The 12,029-nt window shown below is 68.3% G+C and overlaps 1 protein-coding gene across 1 annotated transcript; it reads left to right on the forward strand.

Moving 5' to 3' along the window:
* The first annotated feature begins 3,646 nt into the window (after positions 1 to 3,646).
* On the forward strand, positions 3,647 to 11,930 carry TFAP4 (transcription factor AP-4). Its single transcript, XM_074840731.1, has 7 exons — positions 3,647 to 3,831; positions 8,020 to 8,185; positions 8,715 to 8,813; positions 9,341 to 9,511; positions 9,803 to 9,940; positions 11,330 to 11,488; positions 11,595 to 11,930. The coding sequence occupies exons 1-7, from the start codon at positions 3,743 to 3,745 to the stop codon at positions 11,787 to 11,789; spliced, it is 1,017 nt and encodes a 338-aa protein (XP_074696832.1). The 5' UTR covers positions 3,647 to 3,742; the 3' UTR covers positions 11,790 to 11,930.
* Positions 11,931 to 12,029: the final 99 nt, after the last annotated feature.

Consider the following 12,029-nt stretch of genomic DNA (forward strand, 5'->3'; position numbering starts at 1 on the left):
CGGCGGCGGGGCTCTGCCCCCCCCCTCCCCGGTCCCCCGGGCGGCGGCGGCGGAGGGCGGCGGCGGGGCGGGGGCTCTGCCCGCCGTGATTTATGGCCGCCCCGCACCGACCGGCCCGGCCCCGGCTGCGGGCGGGAGCTGGGCGGGGGCCGGGGCCGGCCCCTCCCCGCCGCGGGGGGCACCGGGGGGCACGGCGGGGGGGCACCGGGGAGCGAGGGAGCGGGGGGGAGCCCCGCCCCGTGGGGGGGGGGACACGCACGGACACGGGGGGACACCCCCCACTCCACCCCCCGCGCAAGGTCACCCCGGCGCTGCGGCAGAGCAGAGCGCCCCCCCCCCCTCGCCCCGGGTGTGTCCGTGTCCCCCCCCCGGGGACGTGGCGGGGCGGGGGCGGGGGGACCCCCGGCGGCGGCGGCGCAGGAAGCGGGGGCGGCGCCCACCGGAGCGGCCTCTTCCCCCCCCCCCCCTCCGCACCGGGGCCGGCGGGAGGGGGGGTGGGGGTCACACCGGAGGGGGGGGGGGGGGATCCCCCTCCCCGCAGGAGCGGCGCCGCCCGCCCGCCGCGTGACGTCACAGAGCGCAGCTGGCGTCACGCCTGGCGGGGGCCTCCGCATGACGTCACCCCCGGGGGGGTTGTCCCGGGGCGCCGGGGCCGCGGCTCCTTCCGGCGGCAGGATGTGGCGGGGCCGGCCCGGATGCTGCAGCCTCACCGGGGGGGGGGAACTCCCTCCCCGGGGCCCGCGGGGGGGGGACACACTGGCCCACGCGGGTGGCCGGGGGCACGCCCCACCTGTGGGGATTTTGCGGGGGAGGGGGGGGGGCACAGCTGCTGTGTCCTCAACAGCCCCGCCACAAAAGGGGGGGGGACACGGGGCGGGGGGGGGGGGGGGTAGCACTGTCCCACGCCGTTGTCTGAAGTCACACCCCACCCGTGGGGTTTTTTTGGGGCGGGGTGGGCCCACTCCTGCCACAAAATGGGAGGGCACGGGGGGGGCAGCACTCTGTCCCGCGGGTGTTGAAGCCACACCCCACCCGTGGTTTTTTTGAGGGGGGGGAGCTGCTGTGTCCCCAGCAGTGACCCCTTCCTCCCTAGGCTGGTGGCTGGGGGGGGGGTGAACCCCGATGTCCCTGCCCCCCCCAAAAACGGAAACGGGCTGAGCTGTGTCTTGGGGGACTGTGAGCGGGGGGGGGGGGATCTTCAATGCCACCCACAGTGGTGGCCCGGGGGGGGACGGGCACATGTAGCGTTGCCAGGGTGGCACAGTGGCCCTGGCCTGGCCTCCCTTCGGGCCCCCCTGTCACCGGCCACCAATGTCACCCCACTCCCCCCATCCCAAAGTCCTCCCAGCTTTGGGGCGTGGACCCCCCACCCTAGGGACACCCCTGTCCCCTGCCGCAGGCAGGCAGGGGCAGCTGCCAGCGCGGTTTCGGGGACCCCTCGGGCTGCTTGGCCAGGTGTGGGGTGCTCTTGGGGTGGGGGGGGGGCACGGCAGAGGGCGGGGGTCCCTTCACCCCCCCCCCCCCCAGCCCCTGACTGCGGCCAACTGCCCGTGGAGCAGCCAGGCGATGGGTGGCCTGGGCAGATCCCTGCCGGAGCGCTGGCTGCCAGCCTGGGGGGGGCACAGTGGGGGGACACGGGTGTCCCCATGCCGTGGGGGGACCCCGCAGCCCCCCCCCCCCCGCCCCCTGCAGCGAGGCCTCCCGCGGAGGGGTGGGCAGGGGGCCCACAGGGACCGGGACAGGCAGGGACCAGGCAGAACCTGTCCTGCCAGCTCCGGAGCGGGGCTGGGCTGGGGGGCTCGGCGGGGGGGGGGGGCACCCACCCTGCTCTGCAGGGCCGGATCCCGCCCACCCGCGGTGCCAGGCCAGCTCCAGGCCCCCCCGTGCCCTCGGTGGCTTGCTGTGGCCCCACGCCGGTGGCCCCAGCTGGCTTCGGCCCCATGCAGGCAGTGCTGGGGGGGTTCACCCAGGGGGAAGCAGGGATGGAGCAGCCCCCCCACAGGGCCCGGGGGTCCCCGAGGTCCCGTATGGCCCCTGCCAGCCCCCAACCCCCCCACCAACCACGTGGCTGCTGTCCCCCCCCAAACCCCTGAGGCCCCAGGCTGCTGTGAGCCCCATGGCCCCTGCCAGCCCCCAAAGCCTCTTGTGACCCCCCCCCACCCCAGCCGCTGGCAGCCATCTGAGCCCCCTGACAGGCCCCGTGTCATGTCCCACCCCCCAAGCACCCCCATACGGCAGGGCCAGGCTCCGTGGCAGCTGTGGGGCTCAGCCGTGGGGCAGAGGAGGGGGTGCAGCACCCCGGGGGAGCGGGGGCTGCCGGCCCTGCTGGGGACAGGGATGGGCTGGGATCAGATGGGATCAGATGGGATAGAACAGGATAGGACAGGGATAGAAGAGGCCAGGATGGGGTAGGGTAGGATGGGCTGGGACAAGATGGGATGGAGGTAGGACAGGATAGGATAGGATAGGATAGGATAGGATAGGATAGGATAGGATAGGATAGGATAGGATAGGATTAGATGAGGTTGGACAGGGTGGAACAGGATGGGATGGGGTCAGGATGGGATGGGGTCAGGATAGGATAGGGTGGGATAGGATAGGATAGGATAGGATAGGATAGGATAGGATAGGATAGGATAGGATAGGATAGGATAGGATAGGATAGGATAGGGATAAGCAGGATGAGATGGGACAGGATAGGGATAAGGCAGGACAGCATGGGAATAGGACAGGGTGGAATGGGCTGGGACAGGATCAGCTAAGGTTGGACAGGATGGGATGGGATGGGATGGAGACAGGACAGGACAGGATGGGATAAGGATGGGATCAGAACAAGACAGGTGAGGATAGGATGGGATAAGATAAGATGGGATGGGATAAGATGGGATAGGATAGGCTCAGATGAGGACAGGTCAGGATGGGATGGGGTCAAGACAGGATGGGATAGGATGGGATGGGATGGGGACAAGACTGGTTGGGAAGGGAAGGGAAGGGAAGGGAAGGGAAGGGAAGGGAAGGGAAGGGGCTAGGGCAGGATGAGATGGGAATTGAACATGATGGGATAGGATGGGATGGGGACAAGACTGGCTGGGATGGGATGGGATGGGATGGGAAGGGGCTAGGACAGGATGCGATGGGAACAGGACAGGGTAGGATAGGATGGGATGGGGACAAACTGTCCAGAATGGGATGGGATGGGGCTAGGATGGGACAAGATGAGGTGGGATGGGATGGGGACAAGACAGGTCGGGATGGGATGGGATGGGATGGGATGGGGTAGGATAGTCTCAGATGGGGACAGGGCCGGATGGGATGGGACAGGTCAGGGTGGGATAGGATGGGATGGGGACAAGACGGGTGAGGATAGGGCAGGATGGGATGGGGTAGGATGGGGCTAGGGCAGGGTGGGATGAGGCGGGATGGGACGGGGACAGGACGGCTCAGGACAGGGCGGGATGGGACGGGAGAGGATGGGGCAGGGGAGCCCCCCCCAGCCCCGCGTGGGGGCCGGTGCCGGGGATGGCTCCTCTCCCTTCCCCCCTCCCCGCGCCGTCCTTTGTTTACATGGGCCGGTGGCTGGCGGAGGCGGCGCCGCCGGGGGCGGGCGGGGGGAGGCGGCGGGCGGGCGGGCGGGAGCCGCCGCGCTCGCACCAGCTGTTTCCCGCCTTGAGCCGCAGGCAGAGGCCGCCGGAGCCGGAGCCGGAGCCGGAGCCGGGCCCGGCCGCCCCCCCGCCGCCCCGGCATGGAGTACTTCATGGTGCCGGCGCAGAAGGTGCCGTCCCTGCAGCACTTCAGGAAATCCGAGAAGGAGGTCATCGGCGGGCTCTGCAGGTGGGGGCGCGGGGGCGACGGGGGACCCCGGCTTTGGGGGGAAAGCGAAAAAAAAAAATAAAAGGCATTTTCAGGTTTTTTTTTTTTTTTGGGGGGGTGTGAATTGATGGCGGGGCGGCGAGGGGGGGGAGCGCAGCGCGGCCGCCGCAGCCCCACCGCCCGCACGTGGTCCCGGCCGCGCACATGGGGCCGGGCGGCCACGCGTGGCCGGGAGGGGGGAGGCGCCGCCCGCCCGCTCGCCCCCACCCCCCCCTCCCCCGTGGGGGGTGTGGGTGGGTTTTTGGACAGGGTGGGGGGTGTTTAAAGGGGTGGGGGGGGGGGTCCGGCGGGGTGTGCGTGGATGGGGGGGGGGTGTGTGTTTACTGCCGGGCCTGGCCGTGACTCTGCAGCCCTCCCGGAGGAGGCGGGTCGTGGCCGGGGCTGCCGGGACATGTAGTGCGGGGAGGCGGCGGCACAAAGCCCGGGGACACGGCGGGGGGAGCCCCGGCGGATCGGGGGACACCCCCCCCCACACACGCACCGGCCGGGGATGGGGCCGAAGCCACGGGGCTGCTCCGGGCCGGCGGGGCCTGGCGGGGAGGCGGCGGGCGGGCGGGCCCCCGCCACGCGTGGGGAGGCGGGGGGGGGGGTGGCACAGGCCCCTGGGGGCCACGCGGGGCCGGCCCTCGGCGCGCCGGGACCCGCGGGGCGGTGCAGGATCCCCCGCTCCGGGCCCTGCCCCGCCGTGGGGCGGGCCTGAGCGGCCGGGCCCTGCCGCGCGTGGGGGGCGGCGCGGGCCCCGAGGGGCCCCGTGGGGCAGCCGGGCCCGTGGAGGCCCCGTGGGGCAGCCCGGGCCCCTCGGGGCGCAGCCCCGCCGTGGGGCAGCCCTCGGCAGTCAGGCCCCACTACACGTGGGGGGCGGCCCAGGCCCCTTGGGGCCCTGCGGGGCAACCCCGGCCCCCCCCGGGCCCAGCCCCGACGTGGGGCGACCCTGCCCCAGCCCACAGGCTCCCCCCGGGGGGCAGCCCTGACCCACGGGGGTCCCGTGGCCCTGCCCCACTTCCCCGCTGCCCCGCAGGCTCCCCTGGGGTGGGGGGCTGCGCCCGGTGATGCTCGGGGGGGGGCTGCCCACACCTGAGGCCCCCCGGGGGGTGCAGCTGTGGGGTAGGGACCCGCAGAGGTGGGGCGGCCCTCACGGGGGTCCCCCACGTTGGTCACTGCGGGTGGCTGTGGCCTGGTGTGGGCTGGTGGCCTGGGTGGGAGGGCAACCGCCTGGGGCAGGGAAATACGGCCATCTTGCCCAGGGCTGGGGGGCTGCGTGGCCCCACACCCACCCCTGGCGTGGGGCAGAGCTCCGGGGGAGCCTCGCTGCCTTTCCACCGCCCCGAGCTCCGGGACACCCTGCCTGCAAGCTCCAGGAGCTGGGGGATGCCCTGCCTGCGAGCTCCAGGATACTCTGCCTGCGAGCTCAGGGATGCCCTGCCTGCAAGCTGGGGGTGCTGGGGGACACCCTGCCTGTGAGCTTGGGTATACCCTGCTTGCAAGCTCAGACATACCCTGCCTGCGAGCTTAGCGAGCTTGGGGATGCTCTTCGTGCAAGCCTGGGGACACTCTGAGCTTGGGGAGACTGTGTGCAAGCGTGGGGATATTCTGCTTGCGAGCTCGGGGACACCCTGCCTGTGACCTCAAGGAGCTTGGGGCACCCTGCCTGCACGGCCGTGCCTCCCCTGCCCACCAGTGCAAACCGCAGCACTAGTGGCGGGCAGTGGCAGACACCAGTGGGCAGAGCGGGACATCTGCCATGGGCTCGCCGAGCCCCCAGCCTCCTCGCCAGGCAGAAGCAGGGTGACAGTGGTGGCCGTGGCTGGCTCCAACAACCCCCTGGATTTGTTTCCCTTGAGGTCCAGGCGAGTGTGATGTCCCCGCCGGGCTGTGACCAAATTCTGCTCTCCCAACCCAAATCCTGCAGCACCAGGCTGGGGGCGCCCGGGGACTTCTCTCCTGTGCCGGGGCCCCGGTGGGTGCCACCTGCTCTCCCTGCCTCTGTCCTGCCGCATCCCTGGGGGTGCTGGGTGCCAGGCCAGCTTCTGAATCCATGGGTTTTTTCTCCTTTCTGTATTTTGTTGTCACTTCTCAGGTCTCTTCCCAGGAAGAGCAGCTGGGGCAGGTTGCGGGAGGTCTGCCGGCGCGGAAGCAGGCTCTTCCTCCTTCCCCGGTATTTAAGAAACCGCTTCCGTGCTGCCCGGTCCTGGGCCTCTCCGTCCCATTCCCCTTGCGCGGCCACGACTGGCAGTCCGACATCCCGGAGCGGTGCTCCAGCCACCTCCCCAGCCCCAGCGGGCATCGCTGCAGGGACCGGGGACAGACCCTGCCCATAGGAAGGGATGACGTCCCCGAGACCTGCTGGGGTTTAGCACATTTTGGGGATGAGTTTGGGGCTGGTTTTCGGCAGGAGCAGGGAGGTGGGTGATGGCCACTGCCGGATGGGAGCCGTGTGCCAGGATCCCACCGCAGGCAGCTCTCAGTCTACATGGCAGGCAGCTGCTCCCTGCAAGTGGGGCAGACCCCCAAGCACCCATCCCATCCCGGCACCCATGGGAGCAGCATGGGAGGAATCCAGTGCAGCGGGTGCTCAGCACCCAGCACCAGCCTGCACTGGGACGCTGCCTCGGCAGCTGGGAACAAACATCTTCCCGACCCCATGGACTGAGCTGGGATCCTTCTGCATCCCTTCAGGATGAGTTGGGATCCTTCCCCGTCCCCCTGGGCTGAGCTGGGATCCTTCCTCATCCCCTTGGGATGCGCTGGGACCCTTCCTCATCCCCCTGGGCTGAGCTGGGATCCTTCCTCATCCCCTTGGGATGCGCTGGGATCTTTCCCCCTCCCTGTGTATCTCGGAGGAGTCACAGTGTGTCCCCCGGTTGCAACAGGCGCTGGGTGGCCTGGGAGCCTCTGGGCGCTGCCTGGGCACCCAGCGGTGCTGTGAGCAGGGCTTGGCTTGGCTGCTTCCACCCCTGGACTCCCAAACCTCCATGGTTCCTCTATGGCCTCACCGGGAAGGCAGGAGGGCAGGATGCCAGGATTTGCTTTCCAGCCTGGCGTTGGCAAGGCGCTGGGTGGGACGGTCCTGTCTCCCCATCTTGGAGCCGTTCGGCACCTGGGAGAGAGGCTGAAGCCTGCCTTATCTCGTCTCGCGCCAGCAGCCCGGCCGTTGTGTTTAGTCTTTGGTGCCTTGCAGCATCCCCGGCGCCAGCGGCCTGACTTGCAGCCGCTGGGTGCTGGGTGCTTGTGTGCACCCTGGCGAGAGCTGCTTTTGGCAGCAGCGGGGAGGCGAAATGGCCGGCAGCGTGGCAGGGGCTGCTGGTCGCGTTGGTTTGGTGTAATGGCCAGCTATTGCCCCGGCGCTTGGCTTATTAATTGCTGGTGCTGGCCACTGCTTGGTGGACTCACCATCCCTGCGGCCCAGAACTCTTGCCAAGATTCAGTCACCCTGCTCCCTGAGCTGTCTCGGGGAAGAAGCTGGACCCCCCCAGTGGTGGGCTTTGCTGGGGGGGCCAGTACCCTGGACCCACGGGTGTTGGCCTTGGCCAGCTGGAGCTCTCCCCGCCGCCCTCCTCGCTTGCTGCCCGTGGCGTCGCCGGCTCTGGGAGGCATTTCCCGGCCCATCTGCGGGGTGAGGGCGCGGGGGGCGAGGAGGCGGCGGCAGGAAGCAGGCAGGAGCTGCGGCTTGGGGTGGGATGGGGGCTTCTCTGCTGGGAGCTGTCATCTGGAAGCCATCAGCGGGGCGGGAGGGAGGGAGCCGCCTTCCCGGGGCCACACACGCCGGCCGGCCCCGCAGGGACCCAGCCGGCCAGCCCGCAGCCTCCCTCGCCCGCCCGGGGGTCCCCGCTGTGCCCGGCCTTCCCCTCAGCTCCCCTTGCCCAGGCTTGGTGCTGGTGTGGGGCAACTTGTGTCCAAGCCCGGCGGAGCCAGGGGGCTGCAGCGGGGGTGCCATTCGGTCGATGCATCCCCCAGAGCTTTGGATGTGGGGCTTGAGAAACCCACCTACCCACTTCGTGCTCGCCAGCGCTGCAGCCATCGTCCTCTCTGTGTTTCCCATCCCTTTGGTGGCTTGGCATTGTCACTGCAAAGCGAGGGGGGAACACGGCGGGGGCGAGCTGGTGGAAGGGGTGCAGCCCCCTCCTCCCTAATGTCGTGCCTCTCTCCCAGCTTGGCTAACATCCCGTTGACTCCGGAGACCCAGCGGGACCAGGAGCGACGGATACGCAGGGAAATCGCCAACAGCAACGAGAGACGGCGGATGCAGAGCATCAATGCTGGCTTCCAGTCTCTGAAAACCCTCATCCCACACACGGACGGGGAGAAGCTCAGCAAGGTGAGCTGGATGTCGCCGGGGCTGCGGCCGTGCGGGATGCAGACACCCGTCCTGCACGTGGGGGTTTTCAGGGTTGCTTGTGGGGCGATAAGAGTGATTGGGTGTATTTGCATATGTTAATTCAGCCAAGGCAGTCTCTCCTGTGGAGGTTTCCTCAGTGGGAGCGCGTGTGCATCGCAAACCTGGTGTCCCGGTGCGGACTGGGTGCATGTGACAGCACCCAGCGCCCCAGGAGCAGGGTGGCCTGTGCCTGGGTGACGAGGTGCTCCCGCTGCAGAGCGCAGTGGGGCGAGGAGGAGGCGCTCGGTCGCCGGTCCAGTTCCCGAGACAGGTGAACTGGAGGTTCACCATGGTGGAAATCCCATGGGACACCTGGGGGGGGTGAAGCAGACCCTGGATGGAGATGCCAGGGCCAGGCAAGGAGCGGTGCTGCTGCCTCCTGGCAGGGAGGGAGCTCAGCAGGAGGGGGGCGCTTAGGGGACACCGGAGTCTCTCCTGCCTCAGTGTGCCCCTCCCTGCTCTCCTGCAGGCGGCCATCCTCCAGCAAACGGCCGAGTACATCTTCTCCCTGGAGCAGGAGAAGACTCGGCTACTGCAGCAGAACACCCAGCTCAAGCGGTTCATCCAGGTAGCACCTGCCTGTGCACCCCAAGGACAGGACAGGAGGGGATGGGACAGTCCTGGCTGGCTGGGGAGGGGACGTTGTCGCTGTTCCTTGGGATCAGGATGAGACCCTTTGCCCTAATAAGCCAGGGAGTGGAGATATTTCACACTCTCCTGGCAGGGCAAGGGAGTCCTGTTCTACCCAGCATCCCTTGTCTGGCCAGGGGAGGAGGGCTGGGGTCCCATTTTCCATTTGGGGTGTTGGGGTACGGCCCAGTGGCAGCTCCTGGTTGAACTGTCCTGGGTGTTACGATGTGAAAAGCGTGTTTGCACAAGGCTGGGGGGTGAGGACCAGGAGGGTGGGCACACACAGGAGCCCATCAGTCCCCAGGCATCGACCCCACATGCTGCCCACGTCCCTGGGGAGACCCTTCCCTGCAGGGAGCTGTGTTGGGAGGCGGCCGAGGGGGTGGCATCACCCAGACATGGTCTGTATGGAGGGGAGAGCATTGGAACTGGTCCCTGTCCTCTGACACTGCGTCGCTGCGGCAGGAGTTCAGCGGCTCCTCCCCGAAGCGGCGACGGGCGGAAGACAAAGACGAGGGGATCGGCTCGCCGGACATCTGGGAGGATGAGAAGGCCGAGGATCTGCGGCGGGAGATGATCGAGCTCCGGCAGCAGCTGGACAAGGAGCGCTCGGTCCGCATGATGCTGGAGGAGCAGGTGAGGCCGCGCGGGGCCGGATCCGGCTGCAGCGCTGGTGCCTGTGGAGCACGGTGCTGGCGGTCTGTAGGCTGTGCCGTGGCTGTGCCGGATCCCCCTGGGGACACCGGTGCTGCTGCGGTGTAACAGGGCGTCTGCTCTGGCCACCTCTACCCCACACTTGGCCCTGGCTCCCTGGCTCTGCTTGTATCCGTCCCATGGAGGGGGACGGCCCATGGCTGCGGATTGGGGGGTGCTGTGCCGGGAGCAGGCTGGGCTCCCCACCGATGTTGGGGCTCTCTCTGCCGGCAGGTTCGCTCCCTGGAGGCCCACATGTACCCCGAGAAGCTGAAGGTGATCGCTCAGCAAGTGCAGCTCCAGCAGCAGCAGGAGCAGGTGAGGTTGCTGCACCAGGAGAAGCTAGAGCGCGAGCAGCAGATCCGAACCCAGGTGAGTGCACGGACGCTGTCCCAGCCCACCCTGGCCATAGCCCGCCCGTGGGGACACCCCGGTAGCCTCCCACCCCCCGAGCAGCACAGCCGGGTGATGTGCTTGGCACCTCCCATGGGCTCGTTGGGTCAGACAGCAATGTCCCAGCAACGCTGTCACCCTCGGGGAATTGGGAAAGGGTCAGCACATGAACCCCCAAGCGCTCAGGGGGGGCTGTGCTCACGAGCACCCCATGTTTCAGGCGGAGATCATGGCTTAGACCACGCTGTGGTGGCTTCCAAGCGTCCCCGTGTCCCAGTGCAGAGGGCTTTGTACAGGGAGGGTCACTCTTGGCAGGCAGGGATTCAGCTTGTTGCTAGCTAGCCTGCGTCTTCCAGGGCTGTGCTGGGAGGTGCTGGATGTGGCCGCCCCCAACTCGCCCCCCCGGCGCTGGGTGGGGAGCAGCTCCCACGCCCTCAGCTGTGTCCTGCTCCAGCTCCCACGGGGCACATTTCCCTGCTCTCGGGTGATGAATGGGCACCTGTCCCGTCCACGGGTGATGCCAGCAGCCACGGAGGTGACGCTCCCCGTGCCGGAGCGGGTGGTTCGCAGCAGTGGGGAGGCCAACCCCTCCTCACCTCTCCCTGCGTGACTCCCACTGAGTTTTGGGGACCCCCAAACCGCTCCCTGCCACCCGCCAGGCTGGGAAAGGGGAGCGGGCGAGCTGGCAGGTGGTGCTGCCAGGCAGTGGTGGCAGGACTGCAGGGACAGGAGCCTTCAGCCTTTTCCCTCGGTACAATCGGATTTGCCAACGGTGGGGGGAGCCTTAGGCCAGCCCGGAGCAGCGAGGAGGCAGCACGGTGCCAGCACGGTCCTTGCTCGCTGCCGCCCTCCAGCTCAGCCCGGGGGCACGCCGGCCTGGGGAGCTTCAAAGGGAGGGAGACAAACCAGCTTCCTCCCTCCTTCGGCTTCTGTGGAGCTGCCGGCCGCCTCCCGGGGAAGTTCAGCCTATTTTTAGGTGAACTCTCCTTAGCCTCCTGCTAGGGCGGATCTTCCCATCCGCTGTTTTAATGAGGATCTGCGAGGGGTGCGGCGGGTTCCCAGCTGCGCAGGTTGGGGCGATGGGAGGGCTGGCACTTGCCTCTCCTGGCTTAAAAGCCCAAGTCTTTCCCCATTCGAGTTAGGGGGAATCCTTCATGTTCTGCTCTGCCAAAGCTAAGGTGATGGCAGCTTTCAGCTGGCATCCTCTCATGTCTGTCCAGGACGGGTGAGCGGGAGCAGCCGAGCTGCTGCTTCAGCTTTTTTGGACCCTCAAAGGAGTTCGGGCTCCACAAACAAGTGTGATGCTCTCGCTGTCGCCGCTGTGCCCAGGGCCCTGCTGACTGGGGGGGGTTTTGCTTCTCTCCCCAGCTCCTGCCATCACATGCTCCCCCAGCGCCCACCCACCACCCCACCGTGATCGTTCCAGCGCCGCCTCCCTCCCATCACGTCACCGTGGTCACCATGGGCCCATCCTCAGTCATCAATACAGTCTCCACGTCCCGGCAAAACCTGGACACCATCGTTCAGGTAAGGGGGGGACTGGGGGGTGGTTCTGGGGGGGGTCCCTAACCCCTCAGGGTACGTCAGAGCAGGGGGACCTGATGTCCTGACGGCGGTCGGTTGCCCTCGGCAGGCGATCCAACACATCGAGGGGACGCAGGAGAAGCAGCTGCAGGAAGAGGAGCAGAGACGCGCCGTCATCGTGACGCCGGCGCGTGCCTGCCCCGAGCCCTCCGCCTCCGACACCGCCTCCGACACCGAGGGCAACGACAGTGACTCCATGGACCAGAGCAAAGAAGAGCCCTCGGGGGACGGGGAGCTGCCCTGACACCCCCCGGCCAGCAGCCGGGGAGGGGAGCCGGGGCGGGGGGGGGGAAACGTCAGAGAATATGCTGAAATTTTTAAAAAATACAACGCGATTTGGGTCTCTTTTATGACCTTTTTCCAATACTGTAAAGCAGAGTGCTAGAAGCAGGCAAAGGTCACCCTTCAGCTCTTGGGGGGGCGGCTTGGGGGGGGGCGGGCGCTCGAGGGCGGCCACAGTGGGACGTGGGGGGCTCGGGGCGCA

Source organism: Strix aluco, chromosome 15 (genome assembly GCF_031877795.1).
Source record: "Strix aluco isolate bStrAlu1 chromosome 15, bStrAlu1.hap1, whole genome shotgun sequence".
Lineage (NCBI taxonomy): Eukaryota > Metazoa > Chordata > Aves > Strigiformes > Strigidae > Strix > Strix aluco.

Bases quoted from the DNA above. Each gene is read 5' to 3' on its own strand.
- TFAP4 (XM_074840731.1), top strand. From the start codon at position 3,743: ATGGAGTACTTCATGGTGCCGGCGCAGAAGGTGCCGTCCCTGCAGCAC. The intron at 8,186-8,714 runs GTGAGCTGGATG...GCTCTCCTGCAG, and splicing joins ACGGGGAGAAGCTCAGCAAG to GCGGCCATCCTCCAGCAAAC. The intron at 8,814-9,340 runs GTAGCACCTGCC...TCGCTGCGGCAG, and splicing joins AGCTCAAGCGGTTCATCCAG to GAGTTCAGCGGCTCCTCCCC.